General features: G+C 34.3%; 1 protein-coding gene across 1 annotated transcript in view; it reads left to right on the top strand.

Moving 5' to 3' along the window:
• The window catches only part of LOC136039136 (DNA-directed RNA polymerase II subunit RPB2), a 77,813-nt gene that overhangs the window by 16,961 nt on the left and 47,112 nt on the right, over positions 1-13,740 (top strand). Inside the window, exons 4-7 of the mRNA XM_065722624.1 lie at positions 2,817-3,021; positions 6,878-7,005; positions 9,217-9,375; positions 11,060-11,145. Of these exons, the coding sequence (XP_065578696.1) occupies positions 2,817-3,021; positions 6,878-7,005; positions 9,217-9,375; positions 11,060-11,145 (578 nt within the window). The remainder of the gene's footprint in view (positions 1-2,816; positions 3,022-6,877; positions 7,006-9,216; positions 9,376-11,059; positions 11,146-13,740) is intronic.

Raw genomic sequence — 13,740 nt, 5'->3', positions numbered from 1 at the left:
AAGCATGCTTAGAAGTTAAATCTCCAATACCTGGAATATGAGTAATGAAAATATGAATGCTTGAATTCACGGGGAAAAATAACAAAAAAAAACAACAATAAACAGAACTCAAAATTCGAATTATACAGCACAAGTAATACAGTACAAATATATAATTTAATAATTAATGCACTAAAAACTACAATAGAAATTTGAGAATTTGCCAAAATCAATGGATAAGGACTAAGAACTAAAAACAGAATAAGAACTAAGAGCTAAGAACTAAAAAAAAAAGCTAAAAAAAAACAATAATAAACTACACAACAAAACTAAAAAAAAAATGTTGCTTTGTTGGATAGAAGTAAAAAAAACCATTGAATGTTCTTTGCAAATATACTAATTGCTGCAATTATAATTTAACTCTGGATAATGTATGAAGCAAAGAAGAAAAAATGAAAAATTTAACATCAAATAGGCGAGAAAAAGAGGGTAGTGTCAGCCAGTGGAAAAATATGAACTGAGAATAAGCAGAAATTTCGTCAAGGACCTCCGACAAGTCGTCTTCTGTGCTCAGAGAGAAAAAAAAAATCTAACCTTTTGAAGTAAATTTCACAAGTCGATAAAAGATACTGGATCACAACCAGCCAGAATAAATGAAAGACGATTCACCATTGGATTGGGTGAAAATTCTTTGCCTAGCAAAGTTGATTTTCATTAGATGTGCGGACAGGCTCTTTTAAGATAGACTGCGGAAAAGTGTTGTTTGAAATCTTTTAATATTAATTTACTATAAATTGGGCATAAGAAAATATCTTGTGTATGTCTAGCTATTGTAAAATCTCTATTTAAATATTTTTAATCTCAAAAAGTTTTATTTTTTTCTTCTTTGCTTCATATGTCATGTATATCCAGTATGGTCTTAGAATGTATTTATCCCTAATAATGCAAATAATACAGTTGAAGAAATCGACATTTGATTCTTAGATACCCTAGTGATGCAATTGTGGTTCTAGTCTCTCCTGTGCCTGGGGCAAAATCTTGATTAGCCCCCTCCTGTCCCCCAAAAATTTTCAGGCCAAATTTTAACATAATTTTCATTTGTTTAAATTTGACTTTTCTTACTTTATGTGGAAAAGACATTAGAAAAAAAAATCTGGATTGAATTTCTTATTCTTACTGCTAATTGCACCCTCTACTTAATTTTATTAAAAACAAAATTTCAAAATTACAAAATGATTATAAATGTTAGAATATTTGTTTGAAATTTTACGCCTCTAAAATTTCTGCAACCGGGGCAAGCCTCCTCTCTGCTCTCCTTAAAACTATTGGTGAAAACCTTTGGTGACAAATAAATATTAGGCTTTTTGTTCTATTGTAAATGTTCTATGCTTTCACTTGACGTCAATTTATCATGAGACAATGTGAGACTTTTCTTTTTTTTTTTTCTTTTTTTTTTTTTTTTTTTTTTTACTATGGGTGCACACTTTGCTTTACGCTTCAAAAGAAGCCAATGTCCCGTTGGTGTCTGCCATCCCATCCGCTAGAGCGTAATATAGTTACAATGTTCTTCATCTGAGTTGGGTAGGTGAGTTTCTGAGTGCATTATGATGTCCCATCTGTATCGTTTAGTAGTTAAACCATTAGTTGCCAAGGTTTTGCCAAAGTCTTTACTTTTGAAAAGTAGTTGTAAAATGTTTTTTTTCCAACCACATCACAGTCATTATCCGTAGAAATCGCCAAAAACTACTGAGATCGCATATCTTCGTCCGAAGCCGTAAGATCGTGTGCTTTTTCATACACTGTAACATTATCATTCTTCATTTATATTGAACTCCCCTGGTTATGGCAATATTGTCTCATGGCAAATATGGCCTCGATTACAGTCTCATGGCAAAAATATGTCGGAATTATCAATGGAAAACACTAATTTGATGAAAGGGGGCTTTCAGATCTAGAATAAGAAGAGGAGAACCCATTATAGCTTGTTCCTTAAGCTTCTTCTTGGACGCGTCTGCACGGTTTCGTCTCTTTTTATTCAGCTGATCCAATATTTTTGAAGTCTTGAAGAAGAACTGCCAGAAATAATGACTACAGAGAAGAAAATCGAGAGATTCCAGGATGTGCTGCTGGAAGTGGCTAAGAAGACTATCCCCATCAAGACGATCCAATATTTTTTTTGAAGAAGGGGGTTTCATGGCTCTTTAAGTACAGGATGAAGCCACTCCTTTCTGTCCTTTGCAGCTAGCCGTTTGCCTTCATCTTGAGAGTACTCCGCCCTCTCAGCTTCCTGCTAGCTAACAATTTAATCCATTTTGGGGTTAGGGCTTCATCATGTGTGGGCATATTCAAGCGCTAGTCGGCACAGTAGAGATACATTGAAATGGCCCTAGCTCTTCCTTAACTGGGTTTTAGCCCCCGTAGTTATGGACCCAATCTATATTTAAAGACCCCCAGGAATAGGTCTACGCTTGGTCCGTGGTTTCACATTGGTTATTCGAAGAAATCCCCCATATGCGGGAACTTTCAGCTACCCACCACCATGGGGACGCGCTGAGCTGCCCAGACTCTCACTGAGAACGTGACTTGGTGAAAAAAAAAAGAAATTTTAATTGAATGAGAAAGCAAATTATAGTAATTAAGTTGAAACTATGGATATATTTTTTACTCTATTTTCATACAAACATCATTGCCAAATGCCTGTATGCTCTAATTATCTATTTTATGCTTTAGTGCTGGCATGTTCATTATTTTTTTTTTTCAGCAGTGGGTTTTTTCCAATTTTGTAATGTGCCAATGCTATGTGTTGTATTTGTTAATTTATTTATTTTTTTTTGCAGACAAAATACACTGTCAAGTTTGAACAAATTTACCTTTCAAAACCTACCCATTGGGAAAAGGACGGCACAGCGACTCCCGTGATGCCTAATGAAGCTCGCTTGAGGAATCTCACCTATTCAGCACCTTTGTATGTCGACATTGTGAAGACGATTATTCGTGATGGCGAAGATCCAGTTGTACATGAGCACCAAAAAACCTTCATTGGTATGTTTACTTTGAATCGAATTGTCGGTATTAGCCTAGGGTTCCCAGCCTAGTCATAGGAATAATTCTTACTTCATAATATGAATAATAATCCAAGTAAACACATTAAGCTGGGGAAGAACCTTTATCTTCACTTCATTCCTTGTTTTTCCAGTTTTGTAATAAAATTTTTGAAAAAATCCATTCTTTTGATAAGAGTTCTGTCTGTTTTCAAATTTATGCTGAAAAAATGCCACCTGTAAATTTTTTTGTAGATAGCATTGATCGTGGCCGTTTGTATTAAATGCAAAGTTTCTGGAAGTTTTTTATATTTCCGCTACTGCTGTTTTAATAGCGACACACATAAATCAATTGTGTAGATGGCGCGGTATTTAGCGCATTTAGCCGATTTTTCAAAATTGAACAAATGTTATTGGGAAAAATTATAAAGTTTTCACACCCCCCCCCCTCTGAAACAAAATTTTTAGATAAATTTATTTTGTTGATCTAATCAAGGCGATCAGTTGTGAAGGGTTTCACTTTTATTGAATTGTGGTTATCCTTTGCTTCAAGGTGGTGTGTGTCCCATTTTTGCCCCCCCTCCTATATTTTATAAACGCCCTTTGGGGGCCAAGCGTTTGGATAGCAAAAAATACACAAGTGTCACTTCATGGATTACAGCCGTCCAATATCAGGCTGTTTGAGCCTTACCAGGGCGGTTGTGTGTATTTATAGTTTTTGTAATTTAGTAGTTAATAAAGAGAGAGTTCATTCAAAAAAATAAAAAATAAATAAAGAGAGTTCATTAAAAAAAAAAAGAGAGAAAAAAAAAAGAGAGTTCATTAAAAAAAAAAAATAAAGAGAAATAAAAAAAATAAAAAATAAAGAGAGTTCATTAAAAAAAAATAATAAAGAGAAATAAAAAAAAATAAAATAAAGAGAGTTCATTAAAAAAAAAATAATAAAGAGAAATAAAAAAAAAAAAAATAAAGAGAGAGTTCATTCATGTTATCAGTACAGTCATTGTCCTTATTGATTTTTCTATTTTTTCAGAAAGTGAATATGATACTACTGGAACTGTTTTTTTTTTTTTTTACATTGAAATATTCTAAGGGGTGTTTCCTCTAGATTTCCCCCTCCCCTAGCCTTAAAAATGCCTTTTTGGGGGATTGAGCGTTTAGATTGCATAAGTGTCACTTCATGTCATTAGTGCTGTCATTGTCTTTATTGATTCTGTTTTTGTTTTTTTCGGAAAGTGGATATGATACTACTGGAACTGTTCTCTGTATGTTGGAATACTCTAAGGGGGTATGTTTCCTCTAGAACTCCCCTCCCCTAGTCTTAAAAATGACTTTTGGGGGAGTAAGCGTTTGGATAGCAAAAAGTACTTAAGTGCCGTTCATGTTATTATTACTGTCATTGTCCTTATTGATTCACTTTTTTCGGAAAGTGGATATGATACTTCTGGAACTGTTCTCTGTATGTTGGAATACTCTAAGGGGGTATGTTTCCTCTAGAACTCCCCTCCCCTAGTCTTAAAAATGACTTTTGGGGGAGTAAGCGTTTGGATAGCAAAAAGTACTTAAGTGCCGTTCATGTTATTATTACTGTCATTGTCCTTATTGATTCACTTTTTTCGGAAAGTGGATATGATACTACTGGAACTGTTCTCTGTATGTTGGAATACTCTAAGGGGGTATGTTTCCTCTAGAACTCCCCTCCCCTAGTCTTAAAAATGACTTTTGGGGGAGTAAGCGTTTGGATAGCAAAAAGTACTTAAGTGCCGTTCATGATATTAGTACTTTCATTGTCCGTATTGATTCTGTTTTTTTGGAGAGTTGATATGATACTAGTGGAACTGTTCTTTCTACATTGAAATATTATAAGGGGTGTCTCCTTTAGATTTCCCCCTCCACTAGCCTTAAAAATGCCTTTTTGGGGGATTGAGCGTTTAGATTGCATAAGTGTCACTTCATGTCATTAGTGCTGTCATTGTCTTTATTGATTCTGTTTTTGTTTTTGTTTTTTCGGAAAGTGGATATGATACTACTGGAACTGTTCTCTGTATGTTGAAATACTCTAAGGGGGTATGTTTCCTCTAGAACTCCCCTCCCCTAGTCTTAAAAATGACTTTTGGGGGAGTAAGCGTTTGGATAGCAAAAAGTACTTAAGTGCCGTTCATGTTTGTATTACTGTCATTGTCCTTATTGATTCACTTTTTTCGGAAAGTGGATATGATACTTCTGGAACTGTTTTTTCTACATTGAAATATTCTAAGGGGGTATGTTTCCTCTAGATTTCCCCTCTCCTAGTCTTAAAAATGCCTTTTGGGTTAGTAAGCGTTTGGATAGCAAAATTGCATAAGTATTGCATCATGTTATTAGTACCGTCATTGTCCTTGTTGATTCTGTTTTTTTTGGAAAGTGGAGATGATACTACTGGAACTGTTCTTTCTACATTGAAATATTCTAAGGGGGTATGTTTCCTCTAGATTTCCCCCTCCCCTAGCCTTAAAAATGCCTTTTTGGGGGACTGAGTGTTTGGATGGCAAAAAAATGCAGAAGTGTCGCTTCATGTTTGAGTACTGTCATTGTCTTTATTGATTCACTTTTTTCGGAAAGTGGAGATGATACTTCTGGAACTGTTCTTTCTACATTGAAATATTCTAAGGGGTGTCTCCTTTAGATTTCCCCCTCCCCTAGTTTAAAAAATGGCTTTTGGGGGACTAGGCGTTTGGATGGCAAAAATTGCATAGTGTCACTTCATGTTATTAGTACTGTCATTGTGTTTATTGATTCTGGTTTTTCGGAAAGTGGATATGATTCTGCTGGAAATGTTGTTTATACATTGAAATTTTCTAAGGGGTCTTTCCTCTAGATTTCCCCCTCCTCTAGCCTTAAAAATGCCTTTTTGGGAGACTGAGCGTTTTGATAGCAAGAATTGCATAAGTGTCACTTCACTTCATTAATACTACCATTGTCCTGTTATACATTGAAATATTCACTAAACTATCCGATTGCGGAAATTCGTGCAATTTTTATTGTAAAATGCACTTTTCATTTCACGATTCCTAAATACAAAGCGATGAATCTAGATTGTTAATCGAATCGCCTTTTAACGTCATTACTTCGAAAAACGGAAAATTGATCAGAAAAGCCTATAACAAGCTAATCTCATGTATTGTCTACTAAATCTGAGGATTTGTAATTTCACCATATTCATCGTGAAGATGGAGAAACTGTTGCAGGTTTCCATCTGCCATAATTTCAGAATATTACGCCTTTAATCTTCAGCTTTATTGGTGAATTATTAAAATTACGTTCCTAAGTTAAACATGGAGGATGTATTATTGACGCTGAAAGAAAAGGGTATCTTTGTTTAAAAAGAAAATTGATTATTTTAATGCAAACAGATTTTCAAGTGTAAAAAAGATACAATAGAAATGGTCTACACATCAGTTGTTTAAAACACTAAAGGAAACCTGCTTCTTTTTTCTTGATCTACTTATTATGGCCATTTACGTTAAAAAACAACAAAAATAATCCTATAAAAATGAACCGAATTTCGACCCCTCTCTTCCTCCCTTTCTGTCATTTTTATCTGACTCGTGAAAAATGCATATAAACAAATTTTATGTGTTTTTTGTACCCCCCCTCCTGTCGAAAAATGCCCTTCCCCCTTGAACAAAAATCCCAGGTTTGAATTCCCCCCCCCCTCCTCCGAAATTTTGTTTGGCTCATAAAAATGTAACAAAGCGCATAGAAACAAATTTTTGGCGCGTAATTTTTTTTTTCGATGTTTTGTTATTATATTATCTGTCCTTTACCTAATCAGTAGTATCTTGATGATAATAGCTGTTAATTTTTTTCATTTTTAGGAAAAATACCCATTATGCTTCGCTCTACCTACTGCACTCTCAATAACCTCAATGACAGAGATCTCGCTGAGCTGAACGAGTGTCCCTTGGACCCTGGGGGCTACTTCATTATCAACGGCTCTGAGAAGGTTTGAATTTTCAGTAATTTATCTTCCACCTCCAAAGGAAATTTCTTTCTCCTTCTCAGAAATTCAATTTTCTCCTCTGAAATCTATAATTGAAAATCAGTAGTATACGCATCAAGTTTGTAACTCTTTCTATGTATACAAGTGTGTATGTGTTTTTTAGCTGATTTACTGATCCATATGTGAAAACACATGTGTTTTATGAAAACATATGTGTTTTATGTATTATATTAGTGTTATATTACACATGTGTTATATCTGTAATACAATTCCAGACTAATTGCAGCGTAAAATTTTGTGCTTGGATGCAGAAATAGGGAGAAGATAATTTAACAGTGTATAATACAGCGCGTATAATACAGACGTCAGACAGCGCGTGTCTTCGCGAGTCTTCTGCACCTTTTTTTTATGTTACCAATATAGGTTTTCAGATCTTGCCAGGAAATTTCCTCCTCCTGAAATTTTTTTCTCCTGGAAGCTCCCAATGGAATATTCACACCGTGGTAAATACCGCCCGTTGAAAATTCCCCCCATAAAGGTTTCTGTGCATATTTCAATAACACATACATGTAAACAATGATCAAATTGTGTACCCTACAACCCCCTATCCAGGGGCTGTGGAGAGAGGGAGGGAGGTCCAAACCATCCCTAGAGGCTTAGTTATCGGACCGTTCAACTGTGCAGAATCAAATGGTTATCTCAAAATTTTTATTGAGTCTTTTGGGAACAAGGGGTTTGGATGGGGGCTAGTTTCCATCCAATCATTCTGGTAACTTAAAAACAGCAGTAGAAATTTGTATTTGCTTCCGAAAGAACACTCTCCCGATCTTCTAGGGCCATCGGTTAAATATGGTCAGTTCTATTAAAAAAAAACACAAATAAACATGTATCTGTGGTCAACGGACAAACAATTGTCTGTTGATCATAGGACAAGCAATTCCTAATGTCTGTGAATGGAGCTTGAATCCTTTTCAATCAGGTTTTCTGCTGTGCTGAAGATTATGGTTCGGTTTTCATTTTGATTGCTTGATTTTTGGGGATATCCCCCTCCCCCTTTTCCCCTCTCCCTTTTTTCCGCAATTGGTACTTACCATCCTTATTCAATGTGTGATGGTTGCCTACCTGCTTGAGTCTTTTTCTATGTTAAGTCTAGAATATATATTCTGTTCTAACATGTATTCTATTTTAATATATATATATTCTGTTCTACGTTTTTAGTTTCAACTTTTTCTATATCATTAGGTATCTATTCAGGTAATGAAATTATGATATTACTATCATAATCACTATCATTATCATTATGATAATTATGAAGTATAATATAATCTTGAAGTTTCAAAGACAGTCAAAATGGAATCTAATTCTTTGAATTAGTTAAGTAAAAATCTACACAACTAAGCATATCTTAAAAAGGTTGGAAAAATTGGGAGTTAAATTTTAACTGAGAAAGACCTCCATGTGCGAGTCCGAAAATGCTAAATAGTAAGAATAAAAGAAATGTGAGTGAGAAATCAGAAAGAAAAAACGTGGTACAAAACAAATTAAGAAGGTGCATTTTTTCTTTGAAGATGTTACTGTCTTTGAGAATCAACAGAAACGTAGCTAGGGTTTTCAGCACCTAGAGGTAATGTCGATTTTACGCCCTTCCCCCATTGTCCCGCAGATCATAGTATGGACTATAAAAACCTCTGTTTGGTGGCCCCTCCGAAGTTGCACATGAGGACAGTCGTCCCTCTTGCCCATTTAGCTACCCCAGTGGAATAGAATAGATTATTAAATATTAATTCTTAATTACTGAATTAATTATCAATTATTCAATAGATTATTCATGTTAGAATTTTTACTGACGTAAAGTTTTGTTCATTTAATTTTGCTGTTTAATGTGGCCATACTGATGAAAATTCAGCACTGCCCTTAAAGCTAATAGTTTGAAACAACCTAAAGAAAATCTTAGAGAGTCGGAGTCGTCACTTTAGAAAGTCGCTTTTTTTATATGAATTGACCTATGACGGGTCCAGCGGGGCCCATTTACTAATGTCTGCGGGACTTAAAAAAAAACAATCTAAAAGAAAATATCCTATTTCGTGCAAGTATAAAGAAAAAGAAAAATAGATTTAACCAGCTATAAAGTATTGCAATGGTCCCTAGAGGACTTAGAGGGGTGTCCCCCTTAAGAATTCCTTAAAAAATTAAAATAATTTGTTCATTTTTTAGGTGTTGATTGCTCAGGAGAAGATGGCAACGAACACAGTTTACGTTTTTGCTTTAAAGGACAGCAAGTACTGCTACAAAACAGAAATACGATCGTGTATTGAAAACTCGTCGAGGCCTGTGTCAACACTCTATGTTAACATGATGGCTAAGGGAGGACAGGTAGGAGACTATATCTTGTTCCCCTTTTTTTTTGCTAATCAACTTCCAACATTTCTACTACTACTACTAAATACTCACTGCAGCAACAAGCCGCCTGAGGCCTACACAGCTACGCACGTTCCTCTACCCAATTTATTCAAAGCCTACCTCTTAACCCTCTCCCAGGAAGTTCCCATTTTTCTTAGATCTTTCTTTATGACATTCTCCCACTCCAACCACGGACTACCTGCTTTCTGTCTAGCCCTAGATCGTTTGCCGAAAAGGACAATATTCGACAATTTATCATCCTTCTTCCGCGGAACGAGCCCTAGCCATCTCAACCTTTCTCTCATTATAGCCCTAGAAAGCGGGATTGAATCACACTTTCGTACAGCCTACTGCTTGAAATACGGTCAGTAAGCCGGGTACCCTTCCTTAAGCAATTTCTCTGGACTTACTATATATTATTTTTCTAATTTCTGTTCTAACGAACTTAGCTCACAGTTTTGAATTCAAATGAGTATCAGTGATTTAACAAACAATTCAGTTAAAAATCCATTAATCATCTCTTTTAATATTTACTGACAATCCCAACAATCTCTTCATCCCTAAAAAAGTTTACAGATTTTTTTAACCTTTATCTTTAAAAAAATTCAACCAGCTCAGCATCCAACCGTACCCCCTCCTTTTTTTAGCCCACCTCAGAAAAAATTCCTTGATCGTTTTAGTTTCTAAAAAAACTCAAAACTAAAAAAAAAACGAATTAATGTCCTTCCTATCTCCATACATCGGGTGAAAAAGCAGACCGGTGTTTGATCTTACTCTCTGTGAATATTTGGTGTTTTCTCCAAATTATAAACAATTCCTTCTTTCGATCCAATATCAAATATTTTTTTTTATAGAAATATTAGAGTTTGTCAATAATTTTTAATTTGCCGATTTCTCAGTCATGACTATGTTTTGACCGGGTTCGTCCCACTGGAAATCATTGTAATAATCATAATCAATAACAGGAAATCATATTGTCCATTTCCCCCTGTATAGGTCTCAAGTTCGTTTATTTACAACATATCTAACATCCTACAATGGGCCCTATGGCCCAAAAACAGGGAAGGTGGAAAGGAAATATTAATTGTGTCAAATAATGACGAAAAAACACCTTATTCCAAATATTACCATCATCAACTAAAAATCAGGTGAAATGGGACTACATAGACCCTGAAAAAAAAGAAAGGCGAAACCACCTTCTTACAACCAATTAAATATATAGAAACACTCTTTTATAATTAACTCCAAAATAAAATTTAATTAATTTCAAAAGATGGCTAACACTTTTAACAAAAATATCAGATTAGTTTACGTTTTATGGTGATGAAAACTGGAATTTATTATAGTGTGGGCCAACAAGCGTAGGAGGAGCTAAATCAAGCGATGGATTTAAAGCGATCTAAAGTTTTAGAAAAAGCTATTCAGAGGCAGAAATCCCGCGCAGCAGGGCTTATCATGGTAGTCTCAAAAAAAAAATATATCGCCGCGATAACATTGCGAAATGTTGGCTCTCTCGACCTCGTCACAAGTGCTGTATCAGGTCTTGGTTCTTGTTTATTTGTTCCTTACTTCTGCTGTGTGCATTACTTACTGTAAAATAGATATATTCGATAAACGAATATTTTGTGTTGTTACTGAATTTTTTTGTTCTCTTTAGAATTTGAAGAAATCTGCCATTGGACAGCGCATAATCGCAATCGTTCCTTACATCAAACAAGAAATACCAATTATGATTGTATTTCGGTAAGTGGTATTATAGTTGCTATTGAGCATCATTGTAGAGGTATAATTTGAAAAGGGATAAAAACAAATTATTTTTAATAATTATTTTAAATATTTTTAAACAATTATTTTTAACAATTTATAATTTATTTTACAATTTTACATTTACAATTTTGCAATTTTACAATTTTATATAATTTATTTTACAATTTATAAATAATTATTTTAAACAATTTATTATTTTCTTTGCCCAACAACTTGGCCATTTTGAGCACCTTGTAGGCATAACAACATGAGCAAAACATTTTGCCCATTTTTTTTTTTTTTTTTTTTTTTTATTTTATTTTTTATTTCCCTGGACGGAATTTCATTTTACTTCATACCATTCATATTTATTTCAGTGATGCATGTTTGAATAGTCCAGAAAGAATAGAATAAATATGAATACTTCAAATCACTATCGTTTTGATACTTCAGGTTCTATTACGAAAGTAAAACAGTTCAAAATAGGGATGAAACCTTTTTATTGACATTGAATAGATATAAAATTATTTAACTGGATATTTCGAACACATATACAGTGTTCATCATCAGCAGTGCTTTAGTACAGAGTTTTACTGCTGATGATGAACACTGTATATGTGTTCGAAATATCCAGTTAAATAATTTTATATCTATTCAATGTCAATAAAAAGGTTTCATCCCTATTTTGAACTGTTTTACTTTCGTCATGGAAAGGCAGTGTGGTCTTCGAAGTTATCAGGTTCTATTTCCCTGTCCGAAAAGATTCAAGGAATAATTGGGAATAATTTAAGAAAAAAAAATAAAGTCCGAAAAAAACTTCGAAAATATCCCCTGAATGACATAGCTTTTTTATTTGCCTTTTGGAAGGGTGGGATAATAACACGTGCTGTATTTATGATATGGTCCGTCGTTTTTGAAATTTTTGTGATATGAAATTTTTACAACAAGAAAATAATTGATAAAATATTAGTTAAGTAACAGATTGATAAAACTGATAAACTTATTCTAGGACTTGGCATGATTGATCAACATGTGTCTCAAACATCAGTTACTTGTCGAAGAAAAAAAGATACGAAAGAAAGCGCATATTTAAGCATAGAAAACAGTCTGGCTATTCAAAATAGTTCATTGCGTTGAAGTTCATTGAGCTTTTAGAGGTTTTGCGAGTTGAGGGGGCTAGAATATGCTTGAGAATTAATGAGAAGACTTAAGTCGCTAAGGCTAGGAATAAATGAAGATGGAAAGGTAACGTTGGGTAACATGGACAGATCGATAAAGAATTTATTTGATAAAACTTGCAACTTACAGTACTGATTTGAGTTCCATTTTGGTATGGCACATATCGCAATTTATACTTTTTGCTATTTGAAGACATTGCTATCGATTCCTTTAAGTTTCAGTTTTTCTTTAAAAAGTAATACGATATAATAAATAATAAAATATATAAAAATAATGAAAATTATTAAATTATTTAATAATTAAAAATAAAAATACTAAACAGTTTTTATTCAAAAAATTAAAGAAATTTTGAAATGTTGTAATCGTGATGTATTTTTTTTTGGCTCTTTGAAAATGTCGCTTTTGATTCCTAAAAGTTTTATTTGTGGTGGTTAAGCATGGTTCATAAAAGATTTTAGTGTTGATAAACATCATGTCTTTCCTATAGCCCTCTTGAGTTGGTGGTATAATGCGAAGCTTGAATAAATTATATTTGGTCATCATATAAAGGGGAAAGCCTGAGCAACGTATATTGTCATTAGTAAAAAATCGTCTCTTGAGGATGAAAAACAAATTAGCCTTTTTAACAAAGTAACATTTTTATTATTTTACTGCAAACAAAGGTACACATTCTTCATTAATTTTTCAGGGAACTTTTTTTTTTTGTGGAAAAAGACAAACATGGGAAATAAAACAGATTGTTTTTTTTTAATTATAGATAGTTCCTTTTGCTGAATCCAAAGTATGTATATGCACAGGAATTTTGTCCACAGGGAGAGGGAGGCGTGCATATTTGAAATTAGAGTGGAAATTTTGAGATTTTGAGTGTTGATGAGAGAGGGTACTCTTCCTTTTGCATGAGTGGCTGCTCTAGACTCCATACAAAATGCCTAGGGAATGTGGTGACATCCTAAAATGACTCTTCAAGAGGTGTAAAATGACACCTGCCTCTTACTTCAATATGATTCGAGTCACTGTGCTCTATTAATATATATATTAAGCCGAATATATATATAATATAGTAAGCCCGAAGATGTGACTTCATCTGGCCTTAGCGATTCCCGTTGCTAGGTGGAGATATAAACCCTAAAAGCCGTTTACACACATCCTCTGGCTGCTTTCTAAACTAGGGTACCCCGAACTGGGTATTGCCTATCGAACACACGGCATCTGTACTATTTAAACTACTCTCAAATCATCATATAGACCACCCGACTTTAACAACTTCGATATTTAGGACACGTCCATCGCATAGGGCTAGCCCGACTGCCCAAAATAACCTTTGAAGGAAGAATTATTGTCTATTACCCAAAAGTACGATCTCCCTTGCGTGGGGGGGGGGAGCTTCCGACCATCCCTTCGCAGTACCACTGA

Source organism: Artemia franciscana, chromosome 19 (genome assembly GCF_032884065.1).
Source record: "Artemia franciscana chromosome 19, ASM3288406v1, whole genome shotgun sequence".
NCBI lineage: Eukaryota > Metazoa > Arthropoda > Branchiopoda > Anostraca > Artemiidae > Artemia > Artemia franciscana.
Note: the sequence above shows the minus strand (reverse complement) of the source record. Positions and strands in the feature narration are given on the sequence as shown.